This window comes from Stenella coeruleoalba, assembly GCF_951394435.1.
Source record: "Stenella coeruleoalba genome assembly, chromosome: 10".
NCBI lineage: Eukaryota > Metazoa > Chordata > Mammalia > Artiodactyla > Delphinidae > Stenella > Stenella coeruleoalba.
Genome location: NC_137156.1, coordinates 70784775 through 70811255, shown reverse-complemented (window position 1 = coordinate 70811255; position 26481 = coordinate 70784775). Strand labels below are relative to the sequence as shown.

Genomic DNA, 26481 nt, shown 5'->3' with positions numbered 1-26481 from the left:
TTTTGAAGAACGCAATTAAATTCAAATGCTTTGATGAGTAATATCTCTTCTCTTCATATTTGTCTAGAACTTATTTTTATTGAATAGCGAGAGAGATGGAAGTGTTTTCCATAATAATAACAATGACAAGGGCCTGATGATGAACTACAATTAGCTCAGTGATTCATTAGTTAGCAGTGAAAATTTCAATGCATCCTGACATTTAGAGCATTTGGTTGTGATTAACCGTCTTTGAAATGTCACCAAATTTTATTTAATTGGCTAAAAAAAATTTTTAAAAGGTAATCACTGCAAAGATTGTATTCATCGCCAAAAAATATAATTGCAGTTGTCACATGACAAGGTAGATGCTAACTACTGTAGCAAACCAGCTCTGTGTTCTTAGTGAATCTAATGAATGCAGCAGAGATCAATAGCTAGAAGGGTCTTAGAAGTTTATTTGAACGTGCCTTTCAAAGCCTTTAAGTCATCTGAGCAAATACTGAAACTGAAATGCAGGTAATTGCAAAACAGAATTAACTTCATTTAGTTATAGTAACCTCTGAACCATTCTAAGCTCTAACCATAATTGTCATTTCAAATTGTGTGTAAGAGAAAGAGAGAGAGAATGTGTATTTGTGTGTTCAAGAAATAGCTTTTTATTTCATACTGACTTGCAAAGGCAGGCATAATACACAGGAAGAGAATTATATCACTAAAGGTCATATTGATGAAGTGGAAAATAGCTAAAGCTTCATTTTCATGGGAGATTAACCATCTCTGTTTTTCAAAGTGTTTGGCTATTTAAAAGCCCAATGGCAAGGGATGGGATGGAAATGTTTCTCTCTCTGGGATAAATGTACACTCAAAAGAATATGGTGCCAACTGTCAATGAATCTCAAGCAGGGACATTTTGTAACATTTTTGTTCCTTCCATTTCTCGCTTTCTGGAATTTACATTCAACCCCTCAGACTTTCTGACTGGCCAGACCCCAGAGGAGTTTTACAGGTGAAGACAGAGCAAGCAGGTGTGTGGAAGGTTTCCCTGGTTCAAAAATACTTCTCTCACCAGGTTTCAAGGGAAAAAATCCACGTGTTGGAGATTTCTCTGGCTATTAGAGGTGTTGGGAGTGCAATACACCCTCTTAAAGGATAAAAAGATATTATTATGCCTGAAGGTGTGCTTGCTAAGCTGTGATTTCTACAAGGTTCTATCCTGAGGTTGTAATATGATGTAAAGAGTTCCTGGGTCAATAAGTTTGGGTGCTGGTATAGACACACTTTAAAAGGTCTGATCACTGTGGGACTTCTAAGGCCTCTAGTAGCACAAGTATATTGTGAGTCTCCAAAAGGAGGATGGCATCCTGCACCTTGACCACAACACCTACATCAGAGCCTTGTGGCAGACCAGCACTCCACTGGGCATGCAGTGGGATCACTGACTTAGGAGTGTCTCTTTTTTTTTTGAATTTTATTTATTTTTTTATACAGGTTCTTATTAGTTATCCATTTTATACATATTAGTGTATATATGTCAATCCCAATCTCCCAATTCATCACACCAACCCCTCCCTGCCGCTTTCCCCCCTTGGTGTCCATACGTTTGTCTCTACATCTCTACATCTGTGTCTCTATTTCTGCCCTGCAAACCGGTTCATCTGTACCATTTTTCGAGGTTCCACATATACATGTTAATATACAATATTTGTTTTTGTCTTTCTGACTTACTTCACTCTGTTTGACAGTCTCTAGATCCATCCACATCTCTACAAATGACCCGATTTCATTCCTTTTTATGGCTGAGTAATATTCCATGTATATATGTACCACATCTTCTTTATTTAGGAGTGTCTTAAAACAAAATTGATAAGTGAAATGGATGGGGAGAGAAAAGGTGCCAGGGCAAGGAAAAGAAGAAAGGGTCAGATGAAGACAAGCAGATATTCCTGAGGATTTGGGCAGGGAGTAGTACCAAAGCATCAAGAGTGGGAGCTGCTTCTAGAAACCATAGGCAACCTGGCAAAAGTTGAGGTTGCCTAGTGTCTCTGTGGTCACGGAGATGGCACTTCCCACCCAACCCAGCACTGCTGAAAGGGAGCAGGGCACCACTTCCTCATGCTGAATCCTCAGCCCCCATCCAGCAGGGTCAGCTTCATGGCATGTGACGTGCATAGCTGTACAGGGCCCCACACTTAGTTGAACACTCTGCTGTCACTCTCCTAAAATTCTTTTTAACTTTTGAACAAGGGCCTGCGTTTTCATTTTGCACTGGGCTTCACAAATTAAGTGGCCAGTGCTGGGTCTATTCCTATCCCCATTTTACAGATGAGGAAAATAAAGGCAAAACCGAGCAGAGTTTTTTTCAAGGTCACACAGCAAGTTCTGAGTCAGGCTTCTCAGCCCAGCCTGCCTGACTCCAGAAGCCACAAATTTAAATACAAGAAGTGTCTCCTAACTCTCCACTCCTTTACCACTTCTGCCAAAGAACAGGAAAAACAGAAATCTGCAGGGCACATTTCCAAGCAAGGGACTCCCCAGCTCAGAGTAGCCGCCCCCCTGCACTAGACACCAGGATTTAGAAATAAAGAGAACCAGTTTCCCAAATGTGGCAAGTCCTTTCAATATCACCCCCTAGCAAAAGCCTGCTGAGATGAAGGGCTCAGCATCTCCCAGTCCTGAGAAGGTGCCTACCCAGGGTTCAAAGCAGAATTTAAAGATGTAACTTGGTCCTTGACTCTGGTCAGTTATGTTTATTAATTATTAACACGCTGTTAATAGGCATGTGCTGTCCCAAACACCGAGTTGTACATAAATGCTAATTATCTGTAGCCAACAGCACTTTGGAGCGAGGTGAGAAGGAAGGGCCTCCTATTTGTATGAAGGAAGCTGAAATGACACCCTCCCTCCTTATGTTTCTCTCCTCTGCAGTTGTACATGATACTGGCTCAGGACTGAGACGTAAATGGCCTTCTATGTGTGAGTAGATATTATTGGTAAAAGAGTCTAGAATCAGGGCCTACCCTTGGCTTGAGAGGCCATTGTAGCTGAGTGGGAAAAACTCAAGTTATGGAGTCAGGCATAACTGACCACCAAAACAAGTGCAGTGCTGGGTGAATGCCCACCTGGAAACTGACAGCAGGCCGCCCAGAGAGCTACCTAGAGGCGAGGCCTCTGAGCCTCCAGCTGGTCTCCCAGCTCCTGCGACAGCTCAACATAGCTGTCACTTGTTTGCTTTCAGCTCCACCCCATGTGTCTTTTTCCTGAAAACCACATTTCCCAGGCTCTCCAACAGTTTTGACAAGTTTCGTCTTAAGGAGAACAAACACTGAAGGCCACAAGAGAGAAGCCAAGGTATTTCTAAGTCATTTCTCCCTTTCTCTCTGCTTTGGGGGCCTGGGCATTTTCCAGCAATAGCAGCATCTCCTCCAAGGCACTAGCTTCCACAGGACAGGCCCTTCTCCCCAGGATTCCAGCTTGTGCTGGGCAGCCCCCTCCATGGTTTTATTCCCATCTGGACAGCCACAATGAGGAGGCTCTGATGGCATCCCTCCATCCTGCTGTCCTTCCTGCCCTAGAGAGGAGCTACCTCCTGCTGGTACTAATCCATGGATTGTTTCATTCTTTGTTTGATTTCTCAGCTTTTCCATCCCCTGTGCAACCAACTTTCTGAGTTCAACTTCTGCTGTTTGAAATACCTAGAGTGGTTTCTATTTTTCTGCTCCTTAACATTTTAACTGCTACCTCCCTCATCCAAAGCCACCATTATATGTCACTTAGATAATGTCCTTCCGGCTACTGTCCTTGTTTATCAATACAGCAGCCGGTGGATACTGTTAAAATCCAAGTTGGATTGTGTCATTCTCTGCTCAGACTCCAATGACTTTCCATCCTATGCAGAGCAAGAGCCAAAGTCCTCACTAGTGTCTATTAGGTCCACATGATCCTGCTACCTCCGTGATCTCATTTCTTAGTACACTCTTTCTTCCCCACTTTGCTCTTGTCACACTGGTCTCCTTGCTGTATTGTAAATATGTCAAACGTCCCTGCCTCAGGGCCTTTTCATTTGCTGTTCCTCTTGTTGGAAATTTCTTCCTCAAGATATCCATTATGGCTGCTCCTTCACTTCCTTCAGGTCTCTACTCCAACATCACATAATCAGAGAGCTCTTCCCTGACCTCACTGTGTAAAGAAGCAAGTCCTATCACACTGAAACAGTGGTGCTATTGTTCTCCTTAAGACTACTCACTTCATGTGTCTCTTCCCATTAGAACTGGGGTCAGAAAACCTCTGTAAAGGGCGACATGGTAAATGTTTTAGGTTTTACAGGCCACATGGTATCTATTGAAACTAATCAACTCTGCCATTGTAGTGCAAGAACAGCCATAGTCTATACATAATCAGGTGGGCATGGCTGTGCTCCAATGAGACATTACTTACAAAAACAAGATGCAGGCTGATTTGTCTCCTGGGCCACAGGTTGCTGACCTTTTCAGTAGGATGTTAGGTCCATTAAAGCAAACCCTTTGTCTATTCTGTTCGCTGGTGTATTATTCCCAGTGTCTGACACTAAAGAGCATGCAATATATAGTAGTTAAATAAATGATACAGAACCTGCATTAATATAGTCATTTCTTTTCCTACTGCCCTCCCAGAGTAAAAAGATCACAAAGATGCATGTTGTTCTAGCCTAACACAATTGCATTCAAGGGGAAGAATAACCAACCCAAGCTTCCCCAACATATTTCACAGGATGTTAACAGGTGCTACTTGAAAAAAGGATTCTTTGTTCAAAGAAGTGGGAGAGACAGCAGGTGAAGCGGCATTCTTTTTTGCAGTACTTACTGAAGCCTTGAGTGTGCACTGCGTACTCTGAATCTCCAGGGGGCTGGAGGGAGGGATAGGTAGAGCTTGTAGCACTCCCTAAACACCACACAGAGAAGCCCTTCTCCCTCTGAACAGCGCCACAGGCAGGGACTCAGTGTGACACAGTAAGAAGTGAGTCTACTCCATGAAGAAACTGAGAGTTTTTCAGGTGAAAAGAAATCTGCATTAGATGGTGCTCTAGTGTTGAGACACTAACAGCCCCAGAGTCAATGAGTGTGTCAGGTGAGTCCCCTGACCAGACTGCACCATCAACTCTGCCCAGCAGGGGGCTGGTATGGCTTCACCAGGTGGACCTGGTTCACCAGATCACTCATATGGCCAGCCTTACCTTCCCCACATTCTATGCCTGTGAATACTGCTCAGTGACAGCCAGGGCTAACAATAATGCTGGTCCACAACTTTTTAAAAAATCCCATCTATTCTCCTGGAGAAAAGAAAGGCAAATCAAAGAGGAGCTTACATCACTGAGAATGTTGAAGGCCTCATTCAGAGCTATATCCAGCATTCCGATTCCTTTGGCAAAAAGTTTGTCTAGATGCTCCCTGAAGTGCTGAAACAGCAAAGCAAAAAAATCCATTAGCATCTGTCCTGTTATATGAAACACCAACCTTGAATGAACAAGCACATGCCAAGGCAAAACCAGTGATTCTCAGACCCAAATGGTCATAATTTGGCTTCTGCCTTTCAAATTCAAAACATAAGAACATATTCAATATAAAATTTACCTTCCATGTGTATTTTTTTTAGCTTTGATTACATTTTAGGGGAAAAGTAGTTCAGATTTTGGTGAAAAGTATGCAATTTGTTGAAAATTCCTGCTTTCCTCTCCAGTTTCATCTCCCATGACTCTCCACTCTCCCACCCTCTATTTTCCCACTCTTGATGATTTTTTAAGACTCCATGCATGCCCTCCCTCCACTGGGAACACACTCTCCATCCATTTTCTGCCTTCCCCTCCCCATCGTGATGGTCTCTCTTACCTACTTTTGGGGTCTCAGTTTGAACGTCACCCCCTCCTGCCCTGGGAACCTTCCCAGAACACCCACCTGAGAGCCTGGAATGCTTCCTTGCAAGCCCAGGCTGGCACACCAGGCTCAGATCCACCATGCACTTAGCACTTCAGGTGTGTAATCGCCTGATTAGATTCCCTCCCCACTTAAGACTGTGATGTTCCTAAGACATGGCATGTCTGGTTGTCTATTGTCCCCTACATCTACCACGTTTCTGATACACAGAAGGTGCTCAATAGCCACCTCCAAAGAGCCAAAGAGTGAGGCTAGAGACTGGATCACAGCATGAGAACTGTGACTATGGAAAGGAAATCCAGGCTACAAATAGAGAGGGCTTCGAGGAACAGGCAGATGGGAAGAAGCCTCTTCAGGAGCAGCCCCAGGACCTCCTGTTATGTCCGTTCCACAGAAGCCCAGCATTAGCTGGAAAGTAAAGGGGACAAAGAAAGTGACTGTGAAACCCAAACATTTCTGCTTCCCAACAAAGAGGCAAGAGCGGGCCCAGGTGCATGCCCAGGTACACAGGAATGTACATGATGGTCACTGGCCCAAAGCCTATGTCCACAGCAACACAGCACCTGGCATCACTTTCCAACTGACCCATTCCAAAACTGTATCTTTTCTATTGAAATGAATTATTCTCTTTCCAAAGGCATCTATACCCTTGTCTGCTGGGGAAACGGCTGGAAAAGTCACTAGGAGGGAGAGGGGCAAGAGGGCTGGGTTAGTGGTAAAGGTTTGCCAGTGACTTCCTGGCCTAGGAGTGGCTTCCTTTCTCCTACTGTGCCTGAGACCCAACAGTGCTCCAAGTATGCCATCAGCATCCACATGGTGACACCCACTCATAATGTGTCTGCCTGAGGACTCCGAAAGTGATCGAAGCATCATAGAGACTGATCCTAGGACATGACCGATGGTTCTAAGATGCTGCTCTGCCTGGGGTTTCTGGTCATCAGGATGGACTGCAGGTTTGCTGGCAAACTGGACTGGAAAGCTTGAGTGGGATTCTTACGGTGATCAGTTTTACTTATTTTTTAAAAAATAAATTTATTTATTTATTATTTTTGGCTGTGTTGGGTCTTCGTTGCTGCACACGGGCTTTCTCTAGTTGTGGCGAGTGGGGGCTACTCTTTGTTGCGGTGCACGGGCTTCTCATTGCAGTGGCTTCTCTTGTGGCAGAGCATGGGCTCTAGGAGAACAGGCTTCAGTAGTTGTGGCTCGTGGGCTCTAGAGTGCAGGCTCGGTAGTTGTGGCGCACGGGCTTAGCTGCTCCGCGACATGAGGAGTCTTCCCGGACCAGGACTCAAACCCGTGTCCCCTGCATTGGCAGGCGGATTCTTAACCACTGTGCCACCAGGGAAGCCCTGGTGATCAGCTTTAATGACACCTAAGCCTAACATGAATCAAGGCTGGATGTAAAGTTGGCAAATCACCCTGGGGATCCTCATACCATCCACAAGACCTCTTCCCTGGTCCAACCCTTCCAGCAACCATGATCTCATGCTTACCAGAGCAGCCGCGGTTCTGGAAGCCTGCTCTGTGTTAGGTCCTTAACAAACACCAGTCAACTGGGTCCTCACAACAACCCTGTGAAGTTCCATCATCCCACTCTGCAGATGCTAAGACTGAGGTCCAGTACTGCGCCTAAATTCACATACCTCCAAGCTGCCTGGCACAGGTTCTACCCAGGTTGGCTTCAGCGGCTCTCATGCCTTCCTTCTTTCCACTACACACCTGCTGCTCTTTTTTTTTTGGTGGGGGGTGGGGGGGATAGCCTGCATGCCAGGCACTGGCTATGAGCTTGACATACACCTGGCCAGTTTGTCTCCAGTATGGTTGCTCTTAATCCCTGCACTTGGGCTGCAGCTGAGTCTACAGGTGATTATCAAGTGGCATGCTGAGGACCAGGGACCCAGGCAAACCACACATCCAGGAACCAAGTTTCCTGCTTCTCTGTTATTCTTGCTTGATGCCTAAGGCCCAACAGGATGCCGAGCTCATGGCATGTTCTCCATGAGCACTCGGTGGACAAACCTAGGAAACTGACTGAATCTGCGGAAGCCCATGCATCCCGCTGCAGGTGGGCAAGAGGGGATCAGAGCAAATCAGTCTGCCTTCTCCAAGAACCTCCACCCTTGGAAACCCGACTTGTGGGTGAGTAGTGACCACCAAGAGGACTTAGGCTTGACAAGCACCACCTCAGGGTGGCCCCAACATACCCTACAGGACACAGAGCAGGATGACAGGCACATCAGAAAGTCTGGTCTTTAACCGGCCCCAGATTCACATCCCAGTGACTGGACGCTGCCTTGGTTCGTTCTATTCATTTGATGTCATTTCTGTCTACTGCATTTAATTGTGTTCAATCACACAAGTTTACAGTTTTTTTTAATAACACACCAATTTTTCTTTTACTCCATGTGTAGCTGCATGTCATGTGCAGAATGTTGCTTCAGGCAATGGTTGCTTTTATTGTTGGACATTTAGAGTAAAATGCAATAAAATGTCATGGAATTCCCCTCAATTTGCTATTATAACAAGGTCAATTGTGATTTTGTTTCTTCCTGGTAGAAACTGGGTTCATATATGAGACAGAAAAAATATTTCCTCAAGTTAGAGGTTTCCAAATGATGTCACAGATGAAAGTTTCTCCCTTTATTTCTTCCTCCCTGTCCTCTCCCTCACAACCAAACTCCCTTTCCTCCTACTCCACAACCTAAACCAACTCAACTTCATCATCCTGGTCTTCCACGCTCTGCATTTAACCCTCAGCCCAACTCTCCTCCAAAGCGGGGACAGGGGGTCTTGCCTTCCAGGGAACCATCTCCTGCAATATGACCTCCACTAAGAGCTGCTCTGTCCATTATGGTAGCCATGAGCTACGTGTAGCTATTTACATTAAATTTAATTAAAATTACCTAAAATTAAAAACTCAGTTCCTTAATCACACAAGCCACATTTCAAATGCTCAACAGCCCCATATGGTTGGTGGTCACTGCACTGGACTGTGAAGATTAAAGAATATCTCCATCATCACATAAAGTTCTATTGGATAATACTGACCTGGAGACACAAGGGCTAGTCTGGTCCTTCCTCTTGACTAATGGTGAGTCAGAGGAAACTCTAAGGCCAGTGGCTATGTGTGATTTTGCCTGTCCAGCATCCTTTCCCCTTCTTCTGATTTTCCTTCTTCCCCGCCACCCCATAATTTATATAAATTGGATGAGGCTAACATCTCTCTCTCTCCTTCCCAGATCAAGGGGTGGGCCCTTTGATCAGCCCTGTCCAGTCTGTGAATTCCATCCCAGAGGCCACAGTTGGGCTTCTACTGGAACGTGAGGAAGAAGACTCTCTCCATTGAGATTACTGAGAGGTCAGGGAGCCAGGCTGGTCCTGCCAGCAGCCACTGCACAGGAAGAGATCATCTGAATAAAGGTAACAGCCAAGAAGAACAGAGCCCACAATGGAAGGGGGTGAGATACAGTCAAGACAGCATGGCTTGAGCCCCTAGATCCAGCCATGCTTAGTTTTCTCAGGTAAGCGAGTCAATAAATTTGCCTCTTTGCCTGACCAGATTTAGCTGTATTCAGGCCACTCAATCCAAAGGACCTTGATGACCAAGCCCATCACAATAACCCTGGCTGAGACAATACCTCCCCAAAGACCCCCTTGCATTACAATGATCCTTCTCATCTCATCTATGCCCCTCTCCTCCCCTTCTTAATCACTGTCATTGCATTGCCTGGTTTGCACATTGTCTGAGTGCCCATGCCAGACAAAGACAGGCACTTCCTACACAGCACACTCGTGGGGCACATGGATGGAACAGCCATGGCTTTTGCTCCCCATGGCCTGGAGTAATTTGCTGAAGATGAACTCTAATTGTGTGCACTCCAAGGGTAGTGTCTGAAAGGGAATGAAGGGGCCTGGCTGACTGCCCTGCAGCCTTCTTATCAATACAGATTTCTTTTCCTATTCTCAGGTCTGGCGACTTACTGTAAGATCAAAAATGTTTATATTTAATGCAATCATATTATACTTGTATGTTAGCAACTGGTATATAGACCCCATGGACTTCGCAAGAATCAAACTGAACTGGGATTCAACAGACCGAGTCCTAGTTCTGGCTAGTCCATTTACCGGCTATGACACCCCGAGGCAAGTAGCTTTGGCTCTCAGGCCTCAATTTTGCTCCCTATGAAATGGGGATGGGAAAGCTTCTGTGTATTGGGTAGAAAAGTGAGAGCATCAGTGCCTTAGAAGCAGCAAGCAGGAGCCAGATGTCTTGAATTCCAACTCCCACTCTGCCACTCACCCCCTCTATAAGCCTTAGTAAAGATACTGCCTTCATCTATGCCTTCTTTTCCCTCTTAATGCAAGAGCTATCAAGCTGACCTCTCACTATTATTACAGGAAAAATCATCTGAAAGAACTGCAATGACAGAAACATGTGAAACTACTTTAATTTCATATTTGTTAAAAGAAATATTTGAAAAAAAATCCTGCAAAACTTTACACCTTAAACACCTATGTCAACTTCCTGGTTTACAACTTTACAGTCTAATCCACCTTGAAAAATGACTTATTTCACCCTTTAAGGGCCAGGTTTTATTAAATGGAGAGACACATGGTTGATTTTACCAACACCAAGGCCTCAGTGTCTTTCAGAGCAAGCTACCAAAGAACAGGAGGTTCAGAATTAGCCAAGCCAGGAAAAGAGTCCTCAACAACTGTGTGCCAGAAGGTGGCCAGTTTCCATTATTTTTCTAAATTAAAATAAACCATTTATTGGGAATGGTGACGGTTCCATTTTATTATTAAACTTCAATAAAGGAGGAGGCGGCTGGCTTTTTATCTTTGCTTTAGGCACTCATGCAGCATATGCTGCTGCTCAGGAGAAGGCCTCGCTTCCAAAGCAATTAGTGCAGCTTAAAGCCTGGGGAGATGAACCAGCACGAGCGCCACGGCTGCCTATGCCCGATGCCAGCAGGCACGGCGAGGCTGCTTATCTCTGTGAAACAGTCACAACATCCAGGCCAGTGGAGGGTCCTGGAGAAACAACCCTCTCCCTCCACCAGCATTTGATTTAGTTGAATCAATACTGATAACTCTCTCTGTGATAACAGCAATCATGTTTTTCCCTATGTAATTATAATGGAATGTTTGAGCCCTCCCAATTAAAAGCAGGGGATTAATATATAAAGTGGCCATCGGGAGACAACACAATTCCCCATCCACAGAGTCACTGAGAGCCAGTGGTCCTGGCTGGGGTTACTTGGGGGAAAGGCTAACAACCACCTATCAATGATGCCCATCCAGGTCACTTGAGTTCAGCAGACCCAAACTTTGTGCCCATTACATCTGGACAAGGGTTGCTGCAGCCATGGGAAGGCTTGCAGAAATTGCCTCACCCAATTCCTCCAATGGCAGCCAGCACTGGCCAGATGATAACTGTGTGCTGGGCACTGGGTATTTTTCATCCATAACCTCACTTGATCCTCCTAAACACCCCTAAAAGGTACTATTAGGTTCCTATTTTACACATAGGCAAATGGAGGCTTAGAATGGTGAAATACTTGCCCAGGATGGCAGAGCAAGTAAGAGGAAGGTGGGTTTCAAAGTGCAGAGCCCCATATCTAAACCCATATGCAATCAGCCCCTTCCAATACACAGGGTGCAGCTCTCGACATCCCTGACAAGATGCAGCATACAGAGCCCTAGGGATGTCACGCAGGGCTGGTTTCATGGGTACATGACATATGCAGCCACAGAGCGCCCCATGCTCAAAGGGCCCATGCTTGGTTTAATGCTACGCTGTCACTATCTTGAAATTCTTAATAATTTTACTGTTGAATCTATGTTTTTTGATGAGATCCAATGGAACAAGATTGTGCATGTGAGCGAAGGAGATATGGTAAGTGTGCAGGTCCCCGTTTCTTGCTGCCTGGGTCACACCTAGCATCTGTCAGTGCCCAGGGAGTGCAGAATTCTGATAGATAGCTAGAGAGCAGGTGTTCATCAAACATGCTTGGCTTTGTTAGGTTACTTTGTATTGTGGCCACCAGGTGACAAACTAAAATTAAGGAGCTAGAGGTATGAGTGCTCTGTGGAAGCTCTCCAATCTTCAGCTCTATGGGTAACAGACATGGTGCCACTCGCCTTCTCCTAAAATAGGGATACTGCTCATGTCAATATAAAATCAGACTGAATAGAGGACCAGTGTCCCAGTGATCATGTCTGTCTCATTCTGACGCCAAACTCCTCATGGAAATTTCCAAAAAAGCCTTCACACATTGCAATGGTCCCATCGCCAACAAGCTCCAAACCCAAACTGCAGTAGGTTGTTTGTCAGAGGCCCAGAGGATTTCCATTCCTGCCTTCCGACCTGACTGATACTAGGCCACGAGATGATTTCACATAAATATGGACTCTTCATCATGATGTAATTCCTCCTGACAACAAACCCTCCTTCACCCCCAACCCTGGGATAATTCTCCCATGCTCCAGTGGAGTTTGAGAAAGCCCCTGGCTTAATTTTACACCATCTTTTGGGCACATATGTCACGGACCTAGGGCATGAGTACTTAAGCTGAGGCTGATGTATATAAAGCACCCAATAAATGCTGTGGTCATCAGTATTACCTTCTCTTCTGTCTTGGGTACACTCTTTCTTTTCTGCTAGGTCTCAAACCACCCCCTGGACCACCTATTTTCCAGAAACCCTTTTCTCTAACTCTTTAGGGACATATTGTGATTTTTCTTGCCTGGGGAAAGCTACCCTTTGTTTCTTATCTTCTCACTACGTGTGCTCCCCCTCTACATGCTGCAGAGAGAAGCACTTGTACACATCTTGTGACACCACTACCACAAAGTGAATTAGACTGTCATTAGATTCCAGTGGGGAAGGCAGACTGTGTTTCTCAAACGTGAAAACACAATAGCCCAATAAAGCTGGTTTTAAATAGGCAGGTCCAGATGTTTGCAATTTGGGGGAGAAAGTACAGACCTGATAGAACTGTGTCTGAGTCAGTCCCCATTTCTCCTTATCGGTGTATATTACAAATTGAAGTGTCTGGAGGTAGCAGCTGTTTAATACTAGCGCCAAATTAGAGACAAGATGGATCTCCTAGATGTGAACAATGAGTATTAATTCATATCAGGTAGTCAGTTGAGCTACAACCTCATTTCAATGGCAGAAGCACTAACTATCCTATGTAAGATGATGATGATGAGCACAGAATTGGATATTCTCTGCAATCTGGAAATACCTGAAGTGGAACTGGTGCCTCCACAGAAGCTTTGCACAGCAGGGCAAGGTGGGGTCCAGGAGGACTCCCTGCCTTATCAGTTCATCATCCTCCTTGTGAGGCCTCTGAGGGAGCCAATTCTGAGAACCTTCCAGAGACTGAGGAAAGCCACAGTCCAAATGCTACTTGGACAGAAGCACTTGCTTTGTGTCTTGCCTGGCAAGATGCTGTTGTGTGTGTGTAAACAGGCAGGCCCTCACTCTTCACATCTTTCTGACATTTCTGAAGGTCCAAGTTCATAAACTTTATAAAAAACCTTGATTTGATTCAAGTTTGCTTCTTGGAGGAAGGAGGCTTTCATCAACTGTAGTATATGAGACCAGACAGAAGTCACAGCTTTAGTTCATTCCAAACACAATGACAAGCCCTGAAAACTTCAGCTATGAAGAGATGTATATTTATAGTTGGCATCTCCATGAGAGAAAGGACTTCATTTGTCTTGCTCACATTATGGCCCCAACACCCTTATGGTGCCTAGCTAGCCCAAGGCAGACACTCGAATACTTGTTGAATCAATGGACAAACTAAAATATATAAAAAGCCTTATATGAATGCAAAAGTTAAATATGATTGGACCCAAGTTCAATTCTATGAATTTCTTATAGGGAATTAATCAAGAAAATATGCAAATATTTATACACAGATGCTTATTACAGCATTATTTATAGGAGCAAAAAAAAGGAAAGCAAACTATATTTTCAACAATAAGGAGGTTGAAATGCTCTGTAGCCATCTAAAATATTGTAAAGAGTATTTCAGGGACTAGAAGGGTTATCACAACTTGCTATTAATTTTAAAAGACATTTAAAGAAGTTACAATCTACCTTTTTTTAAAGCACATATACCTGATATAATGGCCTTCAGGATAAACACAATGGTATTATAGTGAGTTCTTTTTGGTAAGATTACATGTGACTTTTAAAATTTTCTTCCTTTTGCCTATCAACATTCTTTATTATTTTGTATAATAAGAAATGTTAAAAATGAAAGCATCATTACACAGACAAAGCCTCAATGCTGTAGATGAGCCCCCTCTTCCTAGCATGTCCACATTTGTGGAAGAATTCCAAATTTTGGAATCAGCCTTGAAGCCACCTTTCAATTTGCAGAAATACCAGGTTGCTCCATACGACAGACAGACATGCTATCAAGTGCCCATTGCATGCTTCACTCTTGACCTGGAGCAGTAGGGACAGTGGAAGAGATGGTCCCTGCCTTCAAGGGAACCAGAAAAACCCACACAATGACACCTCAGAGGGGCAGGCCCTTGAAAGAAAGGAAGAGAGTGGATAGATGAGGCAGAGAGAGCCTGGCAGATAGGAGGAATTCTTGGAAAATAAAAGAACTAAAAACAGTTGGGTGAAATAAGCAGTCTTGGAGCCTTGTTTAGGAGGAGGCCAGGGACAACATCTCTTCCTCTTCAGTGGAGCCACCTACGTACATTCTCCAGGCTGGGCGGATGGCAGGGCCAGTGCTGTCTCCTAGCCCAGCTCCCTAATTGATTCTGCCTGTGCTACAAATGCAACCGACTCGCTAATTAAGGCAGAGCTGATTGAAGCTTGTCCTCATCTGTGCTTATTTCTTCTTTCCACACGTTTGTTGATAGTGACACCGAACAGAGGGGGACCACCCACAAAAACCTTCAACTTCAGACAATGGAAATGTCTAAACAACAGCAGGCACTGCACTGCTTCAACTCCAGCTTGAAATCTCAGATTATGGGGCTGGTGTTTTTTAAAAGATCCCAATGGAAGCTCCTTCTGGGGTGGTAGTAAAGAAGAGATATACCTCTAGTGGTCGGATAAACTTTCACACAAGTGAAGTAGAAACAAATTTAACACTGGTTCAAAAAAAAAAAGACAGAACCCTAAAACTGAGTCTACCTACCTCAAAATTTTGTACAGTAGTTCAGAACTCTTTTCTTCTTATTATTATGTAGATGCTCTTTTGAAGCCATCTTATAAACAGGTAAAAAAAGAGGAAATATTTCTCAGAGCTGATAAATGAGACCAATTCCAGGGTTGGCTTCACACAGGAACCCATGTTTAGAAGGGCCCAGGTTTAATGATCTGCGGCCACCACCCTGCAATTCTTAATTTTTGGACAAGCGGCCCCTCATTTTCATTTTGCACTAGGCCCTGCAAATTATTTAGCCAGTCCTGATGTCAGCTTGGCTTGGGGCAGACATAGGGACAGGAACTTGGCATTGTATTAGAAGACTGTCTCCATTCACAGACTTTTGTCTCTACATAAATGTCTACTCATGTTCATCAATGCCTGGTTTTATTTCCCAGTGTCCTAAAAGGCTAAAACACAGCATTTTATCCTTAACTGGGAACTGTACACGGAGTCCTTCACAGCTATTAGATTGATAAGCCAGCTATTAAAATTAGCTGGTGTCAAATATCAGGAAAAATGAAGAGTTTTAGAAGGCATCTCCTAACCATGAAAATATTTAATATTTTAACTCCAAAAATAACTCATACATTTAAATCAGGCTCCCAAGGCTTGGAATGGAAACAGTAATGAGAGATCAGAAGGTACATGCTATATACACTACCAAACATAAGGTAGATAGCTAGTGGGAAGCAGCTGCATGGCACAGGGAGATCAGCTCGGTGCTTTGTGACCGCCTGGAGGGGTGGGATAGGGAGGGTGGGAGGGAGGGAGATGCAGGAGGGAAGGGATATGGGAACATATGTATATATATAACAGATTCATTTTGTTGTAAAGCAGAAACTAACACACCATTGTAAAGCAATTATACTCCAATAAAGATGTTAAAAAAAAAAAAGGTACATGATCATGAAGCTTCCACATCCAAAAAAATCCAAGGAGAATCGCTAATTTCTGTGGGGTGACGGGAGCAAAAGTTTTGGGGTGTACTAGATCCCAATGATGTCTAAGAGTAGGTTCATGGACGGACCACAACAGAAGTACCCGGAAACTTGTTAAAAAACATTCTGGGGCTCCAGGCTGACAGATTCTAATCTAGTAGATCTCCAATGGGCTTAGCAATCTACACATTGTTTAATATTGTTCTTGGGATTCTTAGGCCCAGCTGCCAAGTTTTAATCATTCGCCACCTGATGACCAGAATGGGAATTTAGAAATTATTTAAGTCAAAATGCTTTTAGCCAAATGTGACCAGTCTCATCCAACATGATATGTCCATGATGAAAATGTGAGTGACTGGTCTTGGTCAGCTACTCTGGATCACACAAATCCAAGTGTAAGACATTGGGTACACGATCTGGGCATCATCAAAAAATATAGATAGATAGATAAACATTTGATTATCAACAAAAATGAGTGAAGAAACCTCTGGGCAAGGAGGTCCAGTGCAGCATCCTGGGAGCAGAATGACAGGGAGGGCTCCAGACATTGGGTCAGAGCTGCACTCAGTGAATTGCCCCTTCTAAGACCTGCAGCTTCCATGCACGGCTCATTAGATGTACACATGATGAAGCCATGGCGTGGGAGGCTCATACAGCTGGCAAGGAAGGAAAGCCAAAAACAAGTACAGCAGGAGGCTCCATTCGTGAGGCAGCTCCCCAGTGCCTCACAGCATACCCCATTATCTTGGGTACTCGGCAGTCTGTAGTTCCCCAAACCAAACCAGTCCTTGAGGAAAAGCCAGGCATGCAACTTTCTAACTACCCTAGTGGAATGATCATGAGATATCAGTTTCAACCAAGGCACACTGATTCGTGCTAGATGCTCCCCTCCAAGACCCAGCTAGCTACTAAATGAGGTCAATCCAGCTCAACCCAGCAAGAGTTTGAGGCAAACACCCTAGAAAGTTACTAGACATAAAGCAAATCTTTTAAGTATTACAGATAGGAGAACATCTTCTCTCTCTAAAGATAAGAAGAGGCAGCTACACAAGCGAAAATACCTTCTGCTTTGTGCACTGAACGCATTTAATGGAGAGGAGACTGATCTTCAATTAGCAACAGGGCACAAACAACGTGTAAAGGGAGCAAGGCTGCAGGAGCTTCCTTCTGTTAGCTTTTGGGTCTTCTACCCAAGTGTGCCATTGTACCTCACTCCCCCAGGGAGGGGACAGGCTGCATCAGACACTGCTTGAGAATGCAGAACTGGCAAGGTTCAGGTCAGACAACAGCTCCTTCCTGAGAAATGCCTCCTGCGCCAACCCCTGGTCCTTAAGTGTTTCGCGCAACTAACTGGCCGCAAACTCGAGGGTTGCGCACACCCTGTGCCAGCTGGCTTACACCACCAGGGCCTTGGCAGGCAGAGCACAGGGTCTGGGCCTGGCATCTGGATGATCCTCCCCAGGCTCAGTGATGCAGCTGAGGCAGAGACCCTGGCAGCTCCCTACTCTCCCCAGGCTCTGCCCCCTGTGGCCAGTGTGCTAATTAATCCTCGGATGGTCTGGCATCCAGGCCCAGACCTAAGGAATGAGCACAGAGTGAAGTCACGCGGCATTAAAACCTTCAGGGGGTTTCTCATAGCTCATTTTGACCAGGTTTGGCAAAAGTAACAGGTTTAATCCCTCAGAAATAATTGAAGTTAGAGGGCAGACCTAAGGGCTGCTTTCCCACACTGCTGCGGTAATCTGCATATGAAAGTCCATTGTTCTGATGACTAGGTTGTTTTTGGGTTTTTTTCTTATTAATTAGTTACTTTATTTGCTTTTAGGATCCTGTACAGTTAATTTATACATTTAATAGTCATTAATTGAATCAGCTGTACAACCTATTGGGAGCATACAGGCTAATGTGTTACACCTGAGGTCGCCTCCCAATTAACAGGGACTGGCCATAACACCTAAGAGAAATGCTGAACTATCAGACCATTTTTTAACCTACAAAAATAGCAATTTAATAAGGCTGCTCCTAATAGTCTTTTATTCTGATCAAGTCGCCCTAGATTCATTTCATCCAACATAAAATATGAGATTGCAGGGTGTGACTTCCTCTCCCAGAGTTAGTGATGGTTCAATGAAAGGAGAGAGAAGACGAGGCTTTGGAAAGTAAGGAGTCGCAACCGAGGTGTGAGGGAGGCATGACTGGGTTCCCATTACCCTGACATTCACAGTGTTCTAGAAGGTTACAGCAGAATAGCTAAGGTGGCTGCACCTGCCACTCAACAAGGCAGGATTTTACAATGTGCTGCAGGACCTCTTGCCATTTCTACTTTCTTTTCTATCTTCCCATCAGTGACACCTGCCATAAAAATAACTTGGGTTTTAGTGTAAGACAGGGGTTTCTTGGACATTAGATGCTGGCCAAAAACCTCGACTATAGTCACGGACAGTATTATTTTTATAAGTGCCTGAAGTGGTCTCTAGGGTAGCCCAGACGCTCTGGGTCGGTCACATTTTACTCACAGATTGTTATATTTACTGATGGCCCAGGACATGTGTGCATCCAAGTGCTGAACTGTTTCTGTGCCACACTGCCAGGTACAATTCCCATGATTGTTAACTAAATATTTGTGAAATCATGGACAGCACATTCTAGCTTAATGGTTTGAGTGTTTCCATTAAAAATGTCAAAAGGTGGATAGCTTGGTGGTATATATGCACATGAGAACTTCATGCAGAAGGGCTGGTCTCTCTAGGAGAAATGCTCTGGGAAGTGGCTTGTTCTGAGAACTGCAGTTTAGCCTTCATATGCTCTATCTTTCTACATGTTAACATTTGGGGCAGAAAAACTTCTTAAGAAATCATTAATTATTATTATTACTTAAGTGAATAAACAATTACTCAAATTTGTTAAGATGCTGGCCCTGCAAAACGCCCTAATGCCATTCTCCCGTTAAACTTTCCCAGAGTCCTATGTGATAGTACAGGAAGGAAGGGGACAGTGGATGCTCACCTGTGGATGGGAAGGAAAAGGCAGCTTACAGAGGTGAGGTGATACACACACTGCTCCACAGCTGGTCACCTTGGCCAGACTCACAGCCATGTTAATTTGGTTCTTAACCGTTAGGCATTTCCACCTCTAATATTAATTACTCTTCTCTCTCCAAAATAGAGACTATTGATCTGAAATTAAATTCACCCCAATAACTCAAAATTGTCATGCTGAACAGTAACTCTGGTGGATATAGATATATTGCTGTAACTTTTATCAAAATCCTTGATGTTGCTTATGTCCTCCCAGCTATTTTATCTAAACCGATTTTGGTCTTTCCCCCGGCCCAAAATCAGACTATCAGCTCCCATTTTTCAACTGTCAGTTTGCCTACCTCTAGCTTTCTCTTTTACTCTCAAGACCTAAGACTTCATGTTAAACTATAGCAGGATGAGAAAATGAATATTCCTTTCTCCATTCATTCACCTATTTAGTCAGTAATATCTGAGAACTTCTGATGGACAAGGTCTCCTTCTAAGAGAGGCAGCAGTGATAAAACACAGAGTATGAGTGTCCACAGAGAGATCTTTCAGGTTGTGGGTGAGAGACAGACAAAAGAACAAGTAAATAAAAAGAAAGGAACATCTGTCACCAGGGCTCACATGAGTCAGAGCAGGGTAGCATGGAGCAGGGGTCAGGGAAGGTGACCTCTGGGCTGAGATCTAACCAAAAAGGAAAGCTTCTACTTCTTTCAGGAGAAGGAGTTGGTGCTGAGGCCCTTAGGAGGTGGGAGTGGGCATGGCGTAGAGCGGGATGACACAGAAACGAGCTCCATGCCCAGAGTGGATGAAGAAAGAGCGTATAGTGGTTGGCAGGCACTGCACTCACTGAAAAGAAGGTTAGGTTTCATTCTAGGAATAGGAAACCTTGGGAGGGCTCTGATCAGGAGACTGACTTGATCCGATGTGCTCCTTCCTTCCTCCATTCAGTGCTCTTTATGCACAGCCCAGCCCTATGCTGGATGCAGTAGAAACAGTGGTGAATACAGAATCATCCAGGAGACCCTGGCTAGTGGGAAGGGCAGAGAGAAACCAGATCCAGGAGACCCTGGCTAGTGGGAAGGGCAGAGAGAAACCAGATCGCCACGTGGCATCATGGGGAAACCACAGAGGGCACTGTTATTGTATCTGAGATCAGAGGATGAAAAAGTTAATTGGGCAAAAGAGATGTGGGAGAATAGGAAGGAACAAAGTTGTATGTTCCAAACAGGGAAAACAGAACACCTGTAAGGTTTCAAGAGGGTGCACGATGACTTCTAGGCTATAGGAATTTTAATATGGCTGGAATAGGAAAGAAAGAGGGAAGTAAGGAGGGAGAGAGAGAAAGGTGATGGAGGGCAGGGGTGGGGGGAAATGTCATAATAGCAAAAGAGGAGAATGGATAGGCAAACAGGAGGCATATGATAGAAGCCTTAATAAGGAGGTGCCCAATAATTCAATATTCCAAGATAAGTTCTAGAGATCTGCTGTACAACGTCATGCTTTTAGTTCACCTAACTATAGACCATTGTCACTCTTTTGTGGTAATATACATAAACCCAACTTACTCTTCTTTAGAGCTCATTGTGTTATTTTGGATCTAGAAAAATTTATTTACATTTAAGTTATTCCAAATTTTTCTCTGTATTTTTAAATGTACTGTGACATTTTTTAAAGCAATGCAATTCTTACTACCTTTTATTAATTTTGAATTGAATAAAAATGGGTTAGTGTTTGTTCTCTCTGCAATTTTGTCTCCCTTGGTGTTTGGGCAGGCAACATTCACGAATGTGCAGAGGGCTACTTTCTGCTTACAGTTCATAACATACCCCTCACTCCCATAACACTGGCAAATCTGTACAATGTATACCCATCTGTACACTGGATGCCCATAAAGCCATGGGAAGGGGGAAGTTTTAGAATCCAGGATGACTCTTTTGACAAAGTTCAGGCTGGAAGAAACAATACTGGGGAAAATCCAGCAACTCTGATGTGCATTTTTGTTAATTCACTGAAGTTCAGTGTCTCCTGATCCTGTGGGAAAAGATCAAAACTGTGGAGGAAGATCACAGTGACATGGGTTTCTAAGATTGGTTGATTTTGCAGCAAATACAAATGAATCTTGAACAGAGCTATGAAATTCAGTGGATTTCAGAACATCTTCATTATAAAACCAGAGAAAAGCCATATCACTAATCTTCCTCCCTCCCCCAAGAGAGACCACAGGAGGTTCATTTTAAGGTCTGATGAACGGTTCAGGAGGTCTGAAGTAGATTAGGACAAGAGTTTACTCATTTGAATTCTATATTTAAACTCCAGGCTCAACGAATTTGTCATGGTTTCTCTTTCTTTAAAGAAAGAATATTTCTGTTATTTGGTACATAAAGCAGCAAAGCAAAATTCTCTCCAGACAGTAAACAATACTTTGAAAGACAAAAACAAAAACTTAATAGAATCTCAAGATCACTTGTTCAGGGATGATGTGTCATGGGCCATGTCAAGCAAAATCACAGGAAATCTGTGAAACAGGACTATTTAGTCTGTCCAAGGCCAGTGTTTTTGCCCTAACATTTTCTTTTATTTCAAGACATCAAGATTCTCTCATTCCTCTTTCAAATTTTTAAGATGAATTTTATCAAACTGTTTTAATTAAAATTCTCCAGTTTTGATTTTTCAGGAGGTCACCTAAATATTGGGAAACCAGAGTTAACTGTCATTGGACTGAAGGTACACGACATAATAATCCCAGATGTCACCTTCTAGAAGCCCTTTCATACCCTTTCATTAACTGCAAGTAGCATTACAGTGGCCACCAGGGAAATCGTCATAAGATGAAAAAGTAAGAAAGACATGATATTTGGCTGTCATGAGAACTTGTCAGGATATATATGGATATTTTGAGTGAAGAATGAAACATCCCAAAGGATTTGGCACATTTTAGTCAGAATTATTTAACTCACAGGATGGAAGGTTGGCATCAACATGCATGCACACTGCCTGTTGTACACAGGTTTATACAGAAGGTCATAATCCCCATTCCTATTTCACAAAGAACATGAGAAAATGGCTTCAAAGCTGCCATTCAAGGGATTTGGACTGAACTAGACAGAGTAGTGAGGAATATCAACCCTGGAATCAGATAATTTCACTCACAATCGAGTTCAGGTTATCCTGATTATATTAAAATGTAATGGGGCTTCCCTGGTGGCGCAGTGGTTGAGACTCCGCCTGCCGATGCAGGGGACACGAGTTTGTGCCCTGGTCCGGGAAGATCCCACATGCCGCGGAGCGGCTGGGCCCGTGAGCCGTGGCCACTGAGCCTGCGCGTCTGTAGCCTGTGCTCCGCGACGGGCGAGGCCACAACAGTGAGAGGCCCGCGTACCGCAAAAAAAAAAAAAAAAAAGTAATGCATTTCATGCTTTCGTTTTCAGTGTTTTGTGGGTCTTCTACTGAAATGAAAAAAAAAATTTTTCAACCAGAATCCTCTCCCAGGTGGCTTATCTATTCATTCATTCATTCATTCATTCATTCATGCTTCTACTGAGCATCAACCTCATAGGTACTGACCTAGGTGCCCAGTCTTTTCCTTCTGGAAAACCAAGTAGGTCTGTCCAACACAGGCCTGCCTCCTTGCCACAGCTGTAGACACTGGGACCAGGCTGCTGGCTGGGCTGCTCCAGCCACTGGAAATGCAATTATGGATCCAGAATGTGCACCTGACCTTGCAGAATCAGAGTCCATAAGAAGACACATAGGGGAGGCACTGGAGGGAGTGGGGATGACTCCTGACACCATGTTCAAGGCCTTGGGTGCAGACTTTTCCACCCCAGGACTTTGCAGTTAGGTGAGGTGATGTAAATTATCATTTTGCTTTTTATGAATTTAATAGTCTGTGTCACATCCATGATGCGAGTCCTTAATGTATGTGGCCTAACATCTATTTGATGATACAAATGGAAATTCGTTGAAATTAGCCAAAAGAGCTCATCTTTGCTTAAAATATCCCAAGATTCCAATGAAAAACAAATGCTTTGTCTTCTGAGATTTGAGGTAAGAATACTGACATCCCTTGCCATTAGAAACTGAGCTACAATCAGCAACTTTTTTTAAGATAACTAAAGCAACCTAACACACATTGTTCAACTGCTTGCACTAATTTGATAAAGCCCCTTTTTAAGATCAACTTGTATACTTCATAATATTTTTATTAAACTCTTTATTTTGAGGTAAGTATAGATCCACATGCAATTCTCAGAAATAACACAGAGAAATGCCTTATACCTTTTACCTAGTATTCTTCCACTGACATGATGCAAAACTACAGGATATAGTGATATATATATATATATACTATCTATATAGTATATAGTGATATAATATCACAATCAGGGTATTGACATTGATAAAGTCAAGATACATAACAATCCCATCACAACAAGGTTCCCTCATGCTGCCCTTTTATAACCACTGACCTCTCCCCACTCCCAACCCAAACCCCTGGCAACCACTAATTTGTTCTCCACTTCCATAATTTTGTAATTTCAAGAATGTTATAAGAATGGAATCATGCAGTATGTATTATTTTGGGATTGGCTTTTTCCACTCAGGATAATTCCCCAAATATTCAAAGATTTGTCCAAGTTATTGTGGGTACAAATAGTTCTTTTGTTTTTAATTGCTAAGTAGTATTTCATGGTATGGCTATATCATAGCTTGTTAACTATTCACCTACTGAAGGATATCTGGGTTGTTTCCAGTTTTTAGCTTCTACAAATAAAGCTGCTAACAGGTTTTTGTGTGAACACAAGTTTTCATCTATCTGAGATAAATGCCCAAGAGCGCAACTGCTGGGTCACATCGTAATTGCATGTTTAGTTTTATAAGAAACAACCAAATGCTTCCCAAAGTGGTTGTATCATTTTATGTTCCTTTCAGCAGTGTATGGTATGAGTGATCCAGTTTTTCCACATCCTAGCCAGCATTTGGTGTTTTTTATTTTTTATTCATTTATTTTATTCTAGCCATTCCAATAGGTGTGTAGTGATACCTCATTGGGGTTTCAATTTCCCTAGCTAATGATGTTGAATATCTTTTCATGAACTCACTTGTCACCTGTATATCCTCTTCAACAAAATGTCTCTTCATGTCTTTTGCCCATTTTCTAATTATGCTTGGACTCTTGAGTTGGCATTATTTATGTATTCTTTATATACTTGTGCTCTATCTATACGTAGTTTATATATAGTTAGTATATTCATATAGATTGCTAGTTCCAAACTATCTTGGGAAAAGATATTTGCAAACCACACATTTTTGCATCCTTTCAGCAGGGTCTTTCACATAGAAAAGGGTTTTTTTCTAATTTCAATGAGATCCATTTTATCAAATTTTCCTTTTATGGATTGAGCTTTTGGTGTCAAGCCTAAGAACTCTTTGTCTAGCCCTAGATTTTCTGAAGATTTTCTCTTTTTTTTTTTCAAAGGGTGTCATAGCTGTACATTTTACATTTAAGTTTTTGATCCATTTGAGTTAAATTTTGTGTAAGTTTCAGTGTTTCAGCCAAGGTTAATTTTTTGTTTATTTGTTTGTTTCCTCTTCCTTATGGATGTTCAACTGCTTTGGCACTATTTGTTGAAAAGGATATCGTCCTCCATTGAATTGTCTTTGCACTCTTATAAAAAATCAGTTGAGCATATCTGTGTGGGTATATTTCCGTGTTCTTTCTTCTATTCCATTGATCTATACGTCTACTCCTCCATCAATACCACACTGTCTTAATTACTGTAACTATGTAATAGGCCTTAACATTGGGTAAATTGATTCCTCCTACTTCCTTCTTTTTCAAGATTGTTTAATATTCTAGGCCCTGTGCCTTTCTATGTAAACTTTAGAATACTCTTGTCTATGTCTATAAAAACCTTGCTGTAATTGACAGGAATTGCATTAAATCACAAGACATTTATTGATTAAGTTCGCCATCTTATATGGGCCCAGGTTGTAGCATCCCAAAGCAATTACAATAGTAACATCAAAGATGACTGATCACAGATCACCATAACAAATACAGTAATAATGGAAAAGTGTGAAATATTGTGAGAATTACCAAAATGTGACACAGAGGCATGAAGTGAGCACATGCTGTTGAGGAAATGGTGGCAATAGACTTTCTTGGCTCAGGGTTGCTACAAACCTTCAGTTTGTGAAAAACGCAATATTATTGCAAAGTGCAATAAACTGAAGCAAAATAAAATGAGGTATGCCTGTAACTAATTTCTGCTCTTTATTATTTCCTTCCTTCTGTTTGCTTTGGGTTTATTTTGCTCTCATTTTTCTAGTTTCTTTTGGTAGGAAGTTAGATTATTAATTTGAGGCTTTCCTCTTTAATATAAGAATTCAGTGCTATAAATTTCCCTCTGGATGCTGTAATAGCTTTGTCCCACATATTCTGATACACTGTATTTTCATTCACTTTTATATTTTTAAAATTTCCTCTAAGACTTCCTCTTTGACCCATGAATTATTTAGTAGTATATTGTTTAATTTTGAAATGTTTAGAGATTCTTCTGATGTCTTTATATTAATGATTTCTAATTTGATTCCACTATAATTATAAAAAATACTCTATCATTTTAACTCTTTCAAAGTTGTTGAGGTTTGTGTTATGACCCAGGATCTGTTTTATCTTGGGTAATGTTCCATGGGTACTTGAAAAGAATGTATATTCTGCTGTTGTTGGGTAAAGCCTTCTATGAATGGTATCTGTATCTTATTGGTTGATGGTGTTGTTCAGTTCCTCCATATCCCTGCTGATTTTCATCTTAATAGTCTGGCAACTCATGACTGTGAAGTGTACAAGTCCCCAACTATAACTGTAAGTTCTTCTATTTCTACTCTCAACTTTTAATTTTTGCTTCATGTGTTTTGAAGATCTGTAGTTTGGTCCAAACATATTTAGAATTGTTATTTCTTCCTGGTGGATGGACCCTTTTATCATTATGTACTGTCCCTCTTTGTCTCTAGTATCTTTCTTTGCTCTGAAGATGAATTTACCTCATATTAATATAGTCACTTCTATTTTTTAATGTTTGCATAGTATATCTTTTCCCATCCTTTTACTTTCAACATACCTATGTCATTGTATTAGAAGCAAATTTCTTGTTGTAAGCATATGGTTGGGTCATTTTTAAAAAATCTACTTGGCCAATCTCTATCTTTCAATTGGTGTGCCTAGACCACTTATATTTAAGATAATTAGTGATATGTTAGGGATTAAGTCTGCCACTTTATGTCGTTTTCCTGTTCATTTCCTCTGTTTCTCATTTCTATTTCTCTTTTCTTACATTTCTGTGAGTTACTTTTTAAGTATTCCTCTTTTTATTGTTTTCTTAATGGTTGCTCTAGGTACTATAATATAAACATGTAATTTATCACAGTCTATTGG

At 42.6% G+C, this 26481-nt stretch overlaps 1 protein-coding gene across 1 annotated transcript in view; it reads right to left on the bottom strand.

Moving 5' to 3' along the window:
• CACNA2D3 (calcium voltage-gated channel auxiliary subunit alpha2delta 3) overlaps positions 1 to 26481 on the bottom strand; it is a 787629-nt gene that overhangs the window by 385283 nt on the left and 375865 nt on the right. The window contains exon 10 of the mRNA XM_079935575.1: positions 5324 to 5413. Within this exon, the coding sequence (XP_079791701.1) occupies positions 5324 to 5413 (90 nt within the window). The remainder of the gene's footprint in view (positions 1 to 5323; positions 5414 to 26481) is intronic.